Genomic DNA, 12,612 nt, shown 5'->3' on the forward strand with positions numbered 1-12,612 from the left:
AATGGTATAAACAGTTTGAGCGATACATCAAGAAGCAGTTCAAAATTGCATTTGCGATCCTAGAAAACTTTTCTGGATACCATAAAGCGATGCAACTGTTTTTGAATGGAATACTACACCTGTCTTACTTTTTTTTAGTAATTGAAACATTACGAGCGATATGTTTTTCGGCTCGTGAAGCCGTCCCAGATTTACCGCGTCTTTTGGAATCCGGGAAATGATAGGGAATTACGTGGATAATCAAAAAGTTGAGAAATATGATAATTATTCTGAAAAAAATTAATATTTTCCAATATTTTGTTGAAGTTCACGTGAAGATTCCCGTTCGGAGTTTATATCGGCTGAAGTTTTGTAAATTCAGTAATACTTAAGTGTGTGTGGTGATGAAGTGCATTGCATAATTTAATATCCAACCTTTTCAGATATCTCTTTACGCTGAGGCTGTTTTATTTAAGGAGAACACCTGTTTATTCATATGGTGATAGAAATGTTATACAGGATTGATAATTTATTTTCTTGCAGGTAACCTTTTATACTCTGTGAAACATCGAAAACTGCAGTAAACATAACATATCATTCGAAAATTTTTGAATTGTTGAGTGTAGAAATAATGAAAGTATCGCAAAATCCGTACTCTTATTTCATGGAAACGTCAAAAAAATGTCCTGATTTTAAACTCTGTTTTTACGATTTGTGAAGCGTTTTTGTCGAATATCTCTACAGATGTATGTTTCTCGACGAAACATACCTCCACCAAAGTTGTAGATCTCGTCAAGATGCTTCTTTTTGTTCACACAAATTTTTCACGTTTATCAAAATATTTTTTCCGCCATTGCCGCCGCATGTACACAGCAATACAAGAACGTTTCTTTGCTTGTGAAGGTACTTACTTAATTATAACTATATATAACTAAACGTAACTCTTTGAAACCGAGGTATAATATTTTATTTACTATTTCCTACCCGGAAAACGTGAATTGTACGACTTGAAAACCTGGAAAAGTCTGGAAATTTTATAACGAAAAGTAGTGGTAACCCACCGTTTTAAAATTGTTTGTAAAATGTGTTCCATTGCTTTGCCATTTCTGCAGAGTTAATTGGAAAAATGAAAATCTTTTCAGTTAAAGGACTGCAGGGCCTTTCTTTCAGGCCTTTCGATTTGTCTTGGATAAATTTTTTTCCGTTCTTAAAATTTTATTAATGTTCAAAAACAGCGAACGTCATACGAATACGAAGTTATAGGAGACCAAAATACGTAAGAATCGTCTTACAAATTTTTGCGCGCGTTTCCGAATCTTCAGCAGTCGTTTTAAAAAAAAGTAATTTACGGAAATTTAAAGTTTGATAAATGTACAATATATGGCAATGATTGTACATATTGCACAGTGTGGAATCATCCAGTACGCATTTCCATATTTGTAAATGAACCGCAATACCAGGATGTGACCTCTTCCTGTGGTTTTTTTTTTTACCTTCGGTGAAGGAATTCTCAGTCAGTGTTTGACGTGCCTCAATACACGATGAATACCTTGGGGAACTTTTACTGTTTCGGTTGTATTTTGGTAAACGTTCTAGCGCGCATTGCGGCCCATCAATTTGACGTGGATAACGCAATATTGTACGAGGACCCAACTCCTGTTACTGAAAATTCCCGGGAGAACTATTTCGGGTATTCAGTAGCTCTTTGGAACGAAGATTCCAAAGCGTGGATTTTTATCGGAGCACCCAAAGCCAATTCATCGCTCTACGAAGGAACCACCGAGACAGGAACTGTATTCAGATGTCCGATTGGCCAAAAATGCACGGAATGGCCTATAGACAAGCATCTAGTAAAAACCGAGCAGCGTCAAAACGGATCTTGGCTGAGTGGCACAATGATCGTACAAAATTCGAACCCTCCAAAGCTTTGGGTATGTTGGTCTTTGATTGCCATCCACAGTTTTATTATCTTTTTTATTCAATTCTTACCGGATTCTGTATTAATTACCGACTCAATTTTTTGACAAACAGCAAATGACTGAACCCTTGCAAATCTGTTGTCTGAAACTTTTTTACTGTTTCATTATTCGAGTGAGCAAAATCCGTGTGAGGTAATTTAAAAAAATAAAAAAAAAAAACATGTGTGCAGTTCACACGTGGTAGAAGCGAAACATTCAAAAACTAAACTGCGAAAGAATGAGGAGAATGCAGTATCAGGAGTGCAAAAATTATTCGTTTCATCGATAGTAACTTCATTTCGTTTTATCGAGTTTCAAATCACTCCCCTGCTGAAGAAGTTTTCACCAATGGCGCTAAAGAAGTTTTATTTTCAAAAGGAAAAGAAAAACCACAAATGAATATTGAAATAAATATTTTCAACACAAAGGCCGGAATTGTCCTTATCAGCCGTATAGACATACATGTAAGGAAATATTAACAAAATGTATCGCCATTTATTACCATTTATCGATGGTCAAAAATAGTGTTGAATTGTAAAATTCCATGTATATTACGCATATTTATACCGTAGTGAAAGATTTCCTCTGAATTTCTGCGTAAGCTTGTACATCGATATCTTTGTCGACATTCTAGTATCGCGATGAAAAAATATCGTTATGACATTTTTTCTAACTAATTAACAAGTGGTAACATTTTATTTTCTATCTCGAATAATTATATAGAATTTGGACTCGATTCGACTTATGAACCATCTGCACGCAATATTTGAGCATGATCGGATAGAAATAAAATAAAACCTAGAGTAAGGGATAATTGTGATTCAGTTCGGAAAATATAGAATTAGAATGGATGACAAAAATTAACGATCAGGAAATTTTAATCCTGTTTACTATTGCGAATTCGTTACTTTTATATCGGATTAACAAATACCCGAACGTAATAGAATTGGAACGCATTTGTTTCATGTTCAGCGCTACCAAGTGTTATCAGATTTTGTTCGGTCTACCGCAAAGCCGTGCACCGCTCAATTCTACATTAGTTTATATGAGCTAGCAGTATAGCAGGAATAATTGCCAAATTCAGATCTTGGTTTTGTTCTGACTAATGTTTAAGTTGTATAGATTACCGCCAGGCGTGGAAAAGATTCTGGTCTATGCCTTAGGAGAAAAATGGTATTGTAGATACGACATAGAGGTTGAGTGAGGTGCTAAAAAGGGTGCCGTTGTTACTTACTATCTTTGGCTGCATGAAATCGAGGAAATGATTAAGCAACCTCTATGTTGCTAAGCGTTTTGACTGACCGAGGACAGCATATAACACAAAATGTTTAAAGTTTTCAAACAAGAGGGAAATAATTGTGTTTCAATTGCTTTTGTTTAATGCTTCTTCATCTTGTGGAATTCCTTAGGAGGGTGCTTTACAGTCAGTCTTTACCGACCGAGTGAAATTAACTATAAGCAAAATTTTTACGTGCAAAGCGGTGCACATTATAATAATTAGTATTCAAGAAAATTTTTCTCTCACACAAGAATAATGAAAGAAATGACATTCTTGAATTTCAATTTATGTAGGTATTGTTAGTTCACGAAAAAAAAATATTTTCGATTGTTGAAGTGAAAACTTGTTTAGCACCGTTGGTGAAAATTTTTTCACCACGGGAGTGCTTTGAAACTCGATGTAGCGAAATGAAACGACTATCGATGTAATGGAAACATCGATGAAACGGATATGCAAAACTTAACTTAATTTGCGCGGTAGTGATTTGAAACTCGATGAAACGAAATGAAACAACTATCAATGACACGAATAATTATTCCTTTTTCATTCCGTAATTATTGACAATTTGCGTTCAGGTATGTGCCCCACAGTGGATGGATGATTCAGATCCAAACGAAACGATAGTGCCTATGCACGGCAAGTGTTATAAGGCATCTGTCGAAGATGTAAATAAGAATGAACCACGAGGGCAGAATATCAAACTATTAGATCCCCCCAGGGATTATTATGATGTCAGAAAACAGAAACAGTTTCTTCACTTGCTGGGACAATGTGGTTTCTCCTTACATGTCACTCAAAATGAGTTGCGGCATAAACTTGTCTCGGGTTGTCCGGGGGTACGGGCTGCGCATGGAACATCGATAATTGAGGACTACTCCGAATCCAGCTTCATTGTTCCAAACGCTGCCGACGACCTCGGGAGATATTCCGATCAATTTGGTTCGTTATTTGACTAAATATCGAATCACGATGCATCGGTGATACAATATAGTACACCATTTCTGCATCAAATTGATATTCGTTTTACTTGAAGTAACTCACTCTTGTAATACACATTTTTTTCATGTGTGAAAGAAAAAAAAATTGATTAAGTTATTGTTGGCATATGAAAAAATGTTTTTCCTCAACATCAGCAATACTTTATGTGAAAAATAATTACCGCATGCAAATACATCTATAGTTAAAGACTTTCTCATTGCTATACTATATATACTTTACATTTCCGCATTGATTGAAAATTTTACATCACATACAATTTATCAAATGTTTAGGATATGCGGTAACATCGGGTATATATTTTGATGATGCCGAGCATATTGACGTACGTGGCGGACCAAGAGGCAATAAATTGCTTGGCGAGGTCCGTCTATTCCAATTTCCCTCGGAGACTGACGAAAGTAAGACAGTAGAGAGTCTTTTGGATCTAAATGGGGAGCAAATTGGCGAATATTTTGGTGCCACGTTGGCTTCTTGCGATATTGATGGTGACAATAAACAGGATATATTGGTGGGCGCTCCACACTGGTCGAAAAATATAGAGGAACTCGGACGAATCTACATATACAGACAAGGTTACGGAATGGTAAGCGTTAAGGAAGACAGTAGTACCTTAAAGCATATACTACTGGAGGTAGCTAACCATACCGTTAACCTCGCAAAAACTGCAGCCGAAGTGATGAGAGAGGAGATATACCGGGAAAATCTCTTGAAAATTGAAAATCAACCGCGCATGCGCTAAATAATTCGAATTCATTGGTCGGCGAAATCTTCCCGCGGCGATATTTTTGTCTGCGATGCAGGCGGGCCAACGTACGCAAAATGTGTACGTTTGAATTTTCAAAGAGCATAAGCATTGAATTCCGACCGTTCTTTGAAGAATCAACTTTCCGACCCAATAACAAATGCTTCCCAAACCTTTCCGAGTCACTACCTCAACTATTTGTTGTTCTAATCTCGAAAATTCGTATCAACTACATCGCCGCCAGAAACAGTTTGACAGCTGAAAATTCGGGATGGCCAGCCTGCAACGAACAGCCGATGAAAGTCGCGCATGCGCGGTTGATTTTCAAGTTTCAAGAGATTGTCCCGGTAAACTCGGGATACTCCGTCTCTCTCACTCTGCATTTGATTGGCTGGAAGGAAACGTATTGACCAATTAAATGTAGAGCGAGAGAGACAGCTTTTAACGGGCATATACCTCTCTCTTTCTCTCTCTCTCATTCTTCTGCCTTACTTTCTGTACATGAAAAGCTAACTCCGGTAGTATATGCTGTAAGAGTAATACCTAACCGCAAACATATAATTATACGAACAAAAAGAGAATATGGATAAATTGGTTAAATTTTCAGTGCTATAAAAATGTCAAGCGTTGCGGATTCAAAAAATTGGAGCACATCGCTGGGAAAATTTCTGGAGGAAGATTTGGCGCCGCTATTACTTGTCTTGGAGACATAAATTATGACGGCTTTGCAGATGTCGCTGTCGGCGCTCCGTACGATAGGAATGGAGCCGTTCATATATATTATGGTAGCAAAAACGGTCTTGACTTGGATAACAGGCGTAGAATCTCCGGTCCTGAGAACACCAAAGGGTTTGGTTTTTCGATCTCGGAAGCAGTTGACATCGACGATAACGGATACGTCGACATTGCGATCGGAGCTTATTTGTCTGGTCACGTGATGTTGGTTCGATCTAACAGCGTTGTAAACCTGACTGTTAAGTTGTCCAGCAATCTGACAAGTAACTCCGGTCTCAGACGAAACGCTGGGTTCCTTTCATTGAAAGTATGTTCCGTCTATGAAGGTGTACATGCACCCCCAAATATTAGTGAGTTTTACACTTTTTCATGGCACCAATTATTTTCAAATGTCAATCTCTCGACGCTTTATAGAGCTTTGAAATCTCGCAAGAAATCGTCAAACTTGATTCTCAATACGTGTAGGGTCGTGCGATTATTTGATTATTCCAACGATTCATTGATAAACAATTGATTGGAAGTTGAGTAATCGATTGATCGATAGAACAACTAATTTTAATCTGAATAATCGATTTATCGGAGAAGCGACTAATTGAAAGGGCTAATTAATCGATTAATCGGTCGAATGAGCAATCGACTAATGAGAATCGATTAATCGCACATCCCTTGGTATGTAAACTTTGCGTAACTTCTTGCTCGCTCACTTCCAGCTTTGACCCGCTTTTGATAGCACCATTAATTCGTGAACACCCTATATAACTTTTCGATTCTCAAAACCACCCTATTTTCAGAAAACCGAGGACATAAAGTTATAGAAAGTCTGTTATATCAGATATATGTAGTTGGGTGCAAAATGAAGATACTTCGTCAATTGTTAATAACTAACTTTTCACTTACATTTACGATTATTATTATTATTATTATTATTGTTATTGTTATTATTATTATTAATTTTTGTCCGTAGTCGTGACTACGGAGTTAAAAATCGATGATGAGGGTCAAAGAGCAATATTTTTTGACAAAGAAATCGACGACCTAAGCAAAACAATATACAAATTTAATACTACCCTGAACGCCGCACAGGAATGGTGCCACAATTATACAGTAAAAATAAAAACAGTGAGTATAAACAATTTCGTCGACTGATTTTTAACTCGACGACACGGTACAGCTTGCCGTTTGGCTTATCAATGCTTCAATTTATGTAATTGCGTTTGTATAATTTCAGTAATAGGGCGACAATAATCGGGAGAATTTTTTTTTAACCGCAGTAACAATTAATTCAATGTTGCATAAATAACTTGTAGGTATAATATTTACAAACTCAATTAAATCTGCATGTATAAATTTATTGAAGCTAGTGGAGCGATTCCCCGATCCGTTGAAATTCTCGGTGAGACAGAATTTGCCAAAACATGGAAGTAAGACTGGGCTGTTGAAGGTGAATGGTATTTCTAAGGATAGTGACAATTTCTGTAAATCTTGCGCTGTATTGAACGAGCTTCGACCACCACCTGAGGATCACTTGGAAGTAGCATTTGCGCTGGAATGCAACGACACGATCGAATGTTTATCAATTTTGTCGATCAATATGACGACCAATTGGAGCGATGGAAAACCTTACGTGATTGGTTCCTCAGAATTTATTGAATTGGACGTAACCGTCAGAAACGACGGCCAAATGGCATTTTACACCAAGGTTAAAATCTCTATGCCAAGTTACATTGAACTTCATAATTCCGCATCATTGATGTACGACGAGGTAGAAACTGTTGGTGAAATTCGCACGGTTACTTTTAACATCTCCAATTTTCTGGATCAGAATGAAACGGTGAGTAATTTAGTCTAACTTCCGGTGCGCGTACTTTCAATGCCGGGAAACCGATATCTAGAATTTGAAAAAGGAAAAAATCATTTTTCGTACCATCTCGTGGAAATTCTTCGTGTGAAATTACGAAAATTTACGAAAAGAATGAAAATATTATTCTCTAATCGCCGTTAGATGTCGCATTTGTCTCACGAGGGAAACTTATCCGAAGACTGCTTGATTTCCTACCTTCAAATAATGGCTCTGCATTTGAATGCTCTCATCTCATTTATCTCATTATGTCAACTGTGGATGTATAAAATTTCCAGGAATCTATGAAAGTATACTTGAACGCATCTACGCTGCGAACCGATTTCGACATGATAACCCTGAACGCAACAGCGGTAACGTCCAGCAACGATACAGGGTCGGGAAACTACATCGCTGGTCTGTCGATTAGATATGTAGTGCAAGCAGCCATCGGAATAGCAGGGTAAGTGATTGCTTCCTATGGGTATAGAGGGCATTCCACCTCAATTCGACTAGGGTCTGTTGTTTCATCTCTAAAAACGATTCGAGATTTTTTTCAGATTCTGGCAACACCCCTGATTTCTCCGGAGCTCTTCAAACGATGATGTTTTTACAGTTATTGCGACATTTTTGAAAATTATGATAAAAATTACGTCAATTCTGTAACCAAAATCAAAAATATTCCAATCAAAATTAAAATGGCCAGGCAATAGAGTGATTGTTCATTAATTTTTCAATCAGTTATTAATTTTTTTTTTTTTTAGAATTTTCAACGTTCAAGATATCTTTCCTGACACAACAACTATGACGAAATTTCAATCAATGTTCAAAAATGACATATAGAAATAAGCGAAGAAAAATGATTTCAAATTTAGAATTTTTTTTTCGAATTTCAATAGAAATTTCAAGATAACCGTTATATTAGGAAAGATATATAGAACCCTAAAAATGCAAGAAAAAAAAATTAAAATATTAATTGGTTGAAAGATAGATAAAAAATTACAGGCAAAACAGCCTGCCTACTTTGATTTTGGTTGGCTACAGAAATTATGTAATCATTTTCATCATTTTCAAATACATCGCAATCACTGTCAAAATATCATCATTTGAAAAGGTCTGGGGGCGTCAGGATGGGTTGAGAATATTTGAAAAAATTAGAAATGCTTTTTAGAGTTGGAACAACAATATAAAAAATCGCGGACCAAATCCAAGAGGATGAGGGTAAGACCCGAGTTGAATTGACGCAGAATGTCCTGTATCCAAATTTCTGAATCATCGCTGACAAGGCTGTTTCTTATACTTTGGCAATTCGTTAGGGCGTCAGAAGAAGCTTTGTATCCTTACACGTTGAGCGGACCTGCGGAAGAGTTGCCGAATATATGGTTCCGACACACCTTCGGATTGAGGAACGACGAGATTACTCCGATAAGTCTAGCGCTGCTCAGCGTTTCTATTCCAACGCATTGGATCGCGAGTGGCGACGAAGAGGTCGAAATTGTCAGACTGAATGAAATGATGGGCGGAATTTCAAAGCCGGGGGAGGATATCGACAGCAAAATCCTACGACAAGATACGAATGAGCCCTTGAGCAGCGATGCGACCACGATGAGCGACTGGCTTCCCAATGATAATTCTTCGAAAACAAAAAACCATTTCATAAATTTTAACGGAAAAGTACTCGCGGCTTCTGCAAAGAATAGAACCCTCTACATGAATTGTACCAATCCGGCGTTCAAGTGCACAACCGTCAGTTTCAAGTTCGGACCATTGGAATTGAAACGGACCACAGCCGCACTTGATCTCGTCCTCGAGATGCTCTTCTCTAACATTAAACGTAAGTCAACTCATCCATTTTACTAAGTGATATGTTACTTCGAAAACAGTTGAACTGATTGAATCGAAATTTGGAGATAGTATTTCTAAACAGAATATCCTCTTTGCCACGATTCAATTTTTGCTTACTTTATCTTTTTAATTTTTGTCTTATGAAAACTTCAACCTTTTGAAGTTGAAATTCGGTTTTCCGTACAAAACTGCTGATATTGTTATTCAGTAAACATGAAAAATATCGTGAGCAAAATAAAGTAGGATCGTAGCAAGGAACGTAAACTATTCCAAAATACTGTCTCTAAATTTAAAGACAATTCGTTAAGCCGTTTTTGAAATATCGTCAGCACCGTGAAATATCTTGTTGGTAAGATGGTTGACCTTACTGCCAATAACGATCCTTTCTACAGATTGAATATTACATTTAAAAAAATGTTATCAAAGCGTTATCTACATATTTTCGAGGAAAAGAAACCCTGATGGAATTGAATAATCGGCTGCCGACACAAAAATTCCACAAAGTTCATCCACTTTTCCAACAGTTTATTCCTATGCTATGAAGCCTCAGGAAATACTCGTTTTCGTTTTCAGCTGACATAATCGGAAAGAAGGATATTATATTGTTTGTTACAAATGCCAGTACGAAAATTCTAACGCCACAGACTCAGTTAATTGCCAATATGAATCCGGTTTCGATGATGGTTGGCACACAGTTCGTTGGATCACCGCAAGATCAACATGTAGCTATGTGGGTTATAGTAACGTCGAGTTCTGTGGGACTACTACTTCTGTTATTAATTGTCCTTGCACTCGTGAAGTTGGGTTTTTTCACGAGAACTAAAAAGGCAGAACTCGAAGCTTTGAAGCAACAGAATGGCGTAAGTATTAAGTATTATTTCCAATTCTGCCTTTAGATGCGTATGTATACATACATAATAGTTAACACGTCCAAATGTTCGCGAACGTCAATTTCCACAAGATTATCTAACTTAAAGGCATGCACAGAGAAATTTCATTTGTTATTATAACTAGAAAAAGTGAGTAAAACAGGTATCGTTAAAAAAACTGTTTGAATATTGTTGGAATTATGAAAAACGAGGTACGCGTAAACATTTTGCGCTATTGTCGATCCTTTTTCGGTAATTGCAACGCAAAATCAGTTTCTGAGGTTTACTCTACTTTTTTAGTTCAATAAGGCTTTAACGTCAATTTATTCTTGCACAAGCATTAAATTTTCGCAACGGTTAAAAAAAAATATAGCAACAGTGATCGTGACGAGAAGGAATAGTAACGGATACTAAACTTTCTGGTAACAGCCAGAAAACTAATTTTCATTTTGTACCTTGAACTATATTTTTCGATCATGGTAAATAATGAAAGTAGTTAAGGAATGAGTGGTGACCGGAAATAAAAATTTCTCTCAGCGTGGAATTGGTTGGTTGCACCAATTCTTACCGAATATTCACGTTCCTACCTTAAACATATGAATAAGGTCATTATCTAGTTGGGGTAGCTTGATAAATTTGCAATACAAATGCTCAGATATCGTTTTCCAAGCTCTAAAGATTTTATTATAAAGAATTAGGTAATTCTGCAGCTTTCGCACCAAAATTCACTTTGGCTGGATGGAATTTTTCATCTTTCTAGAAACACCCACCGCCGTCATCATGAACGATAATTAAAAATTTGACCATTATTTTCAGGCGTGTCCCAAACTTGTTTTAAACACTACATCGTCAACAGAAGCTTTGGACCAGCCGTATTACATAAGTAATTAATTATAATCAACTTTGAGTATCTTATACAATTATGCTAGTTTAAAGTCTCATTATTTATTACAATTATAAAACTAATCGACTATTGGTATTCAGCTCAGAATGGTTTTGTGATTTAGCAGAATAGAGAAACTAACAAGTAAAAGTTCTGTTTCATAAAAAAAATTCTTTATCGAATCGATGAGCTAGTCTAAAAGTTAAACGATCCGCAACCGGTTAATTTAAACTATTGATTGATCGACCAATCGGTAATATCATCGAATGAAATCTCTGGTTAATCCGTTGATCGTTTATTTATCGTGTCTAGGGATTTAAGTTACTTATTTGTATGAAAAAACAGTATAAAAAAGGTAAAAAATCGTGCAAGGAAAACTTTCTATCATAATTAATAATATGTGTAAGCAGTGAAGTTACTTTCAAGAAGTAGTATAACAATACATACAATAGAAAAAATTGCTATCACCAAATATTAAAAAATGGCCACACCAGAGCCATTATTGCGAGACGCGTTGAATTCCCCGGTACGCGGTGTATTTGGTGCAAATTTGAAGCTGGAAAGAAAAAAAAATCACTCGAACCAAATATTAACAGCTACAAAAATACGTAAGGGATTTTAAAAATATTGTTTTTCATATAATTGGCGAGTATTTGAATGAAAATGTTCAAATTTTTAAACAGATAAAGATTACTTGTTTGTTAATAAACAATGTTCAAACTAGCTTATAGAAAATCACCCACGTATTTCACTATCTATCAATACGTAAATTAAGCGTTTTTCTTTTATTTTTTTTTTCCTCCGATCCAAATTTGCACCAGCGTCGCCATGTTTGAATATTTATTAAGAAAAATCTATTGTATTGTATACTTAAATATATGCCTAATAACTTCCTTGAATATTATCAACTTTTTACCTTTTATTTCATCCAGAACAGACAAAAAAAAAAAGAAGGCAATTTCTTAGATTGTTACACCGGTATTATCCCTTAAAGAAAGGTGATTCCCTGGTTTCGTCGCGGATTAGATAATAAAAAGTTGTCCGTCCGAATTCTTGGTGCGTCGGAAGAATATGAAAAGAAATGGTAAAAATTTTTTAATCCAGATTACAAGATATTATTATTATTACTATTATTACCATTATTATTATTCATTGTGAAATTTTTCCACCTCAAAAAAGAAAAAAGTGCCCCCCCAGAGCTACATTTTTTTGGTCAAGTGTGATGCTGCCTGTGTCCTCCTGGCACCTTAGTCAGTACCAGCCAAGAGTCCGAACACATAAGACCTTCGAGCGCTAAGCCATCATTTGTACCGAAAACTATATCGAATAAAACCTGGTTGAAGTATAATTATGGTTCCTGTGTGCACCAGTTAGTAACAATAATAACATCCTTCCTCCCCTAACGGAGACTAGAGTCCGGATAAGCCGTGCAACTCCACCAAAATAAAATGAGGAAAGTTCGCAACATGAACAGACTGTAATACTT

The 12,612-nt window shown here is 36.3% G+C and overlaps 1 protein-coding gene across 2 annotated transcripts; it reads left to right on the forward strand.

Moving 5' to 3' along the window:
* Window positions 1-1,489: 1,489 nt before the first annotated feature.
* On the forward strand, window positions 1,490-12,474 carry LOC124308461 (integrin alpha-9-like). 2 transcript variants are annotated; one of them, XM_046771192.1, is made up of 11 exons: window positions 1,490-1,910; window positions 3,792-4,155; window positions 4,488-4,798; window positions 5,565-6,042; window positions 6,657-6,811; window positions 7,050-7,523; window positions 7,829-7,992; window positions 8,846-9,363; window positions 9,948-10,234; window positions 11,060-11,126; window positions 12,059-12,474. In XM_046771192.1, exons 1-11 carry the CDS (start codon window positions 1,521-1,523, stop codon window positions 12,154-12,156), a joined length of 3,306 nt encoding a protein of 1,101 aa, XP_046627148.1. In that variant the 5' UTR covers window positions 1,490-1,520; the 3' UTR covers window positions 12,157-12,474. The 2 variants fall into 2 exon arrangements, with proteins under 2 accessions (XP_046627148.1, XP_046627149.1); XM_046771193.1 differs by lacking the exons at window positions 11,060-11,126; window positions 12,059-12,474 and having other exon boundaries at window positions 9,997-10,144.
* The last annotated feature ends 138 nt before the right edge of the window (window positions 12,475-12,612 follow it).

Source organism: Neodiprion virginianus, chromosome 7 (genome assembly GCF_021901495.1).
Source record: "Neodiprion virginianus isolate iyNeoVirg1 chromosome 7, iyNeoVirg1.1, whole genome shotgun sequence".
Taxonomy (NCBI): domain Eukaryota; kingdom Metazoa; phylum Arthropoda; class Insecta; order Hymenoptera; family Diprionidae; genus Neodiprion; species Neodiprion virginianus.

What these genes read in the sequence shown, in the direction of transcription:
- LOC124308461 (XM_046771192.1), top strand. Translation starts at nt 1,521, where the DNA reads ATGAATACCTTGGGGAACTTTTACTGTTTCGGTTGTATTTTGGTAAAC. An exon ending in ACAGACAAGGTTACGGAATG is followed by an intron (nt 4,799 to 5,564) that starts GTAAGCGTTAAG and finishes TTAAATTTTCAG; the next exon opens with TGCTATAAAAATGTCAAGCG. An exon ending in GGACCAGCCGTATTACATAA is followed by an intron (nt 11,127 to 12,058) that starts GTAATTAATTAT and finishes TATTTCATCCAG; the next exon opens with AACAGACAAAAAAAAAAAGA.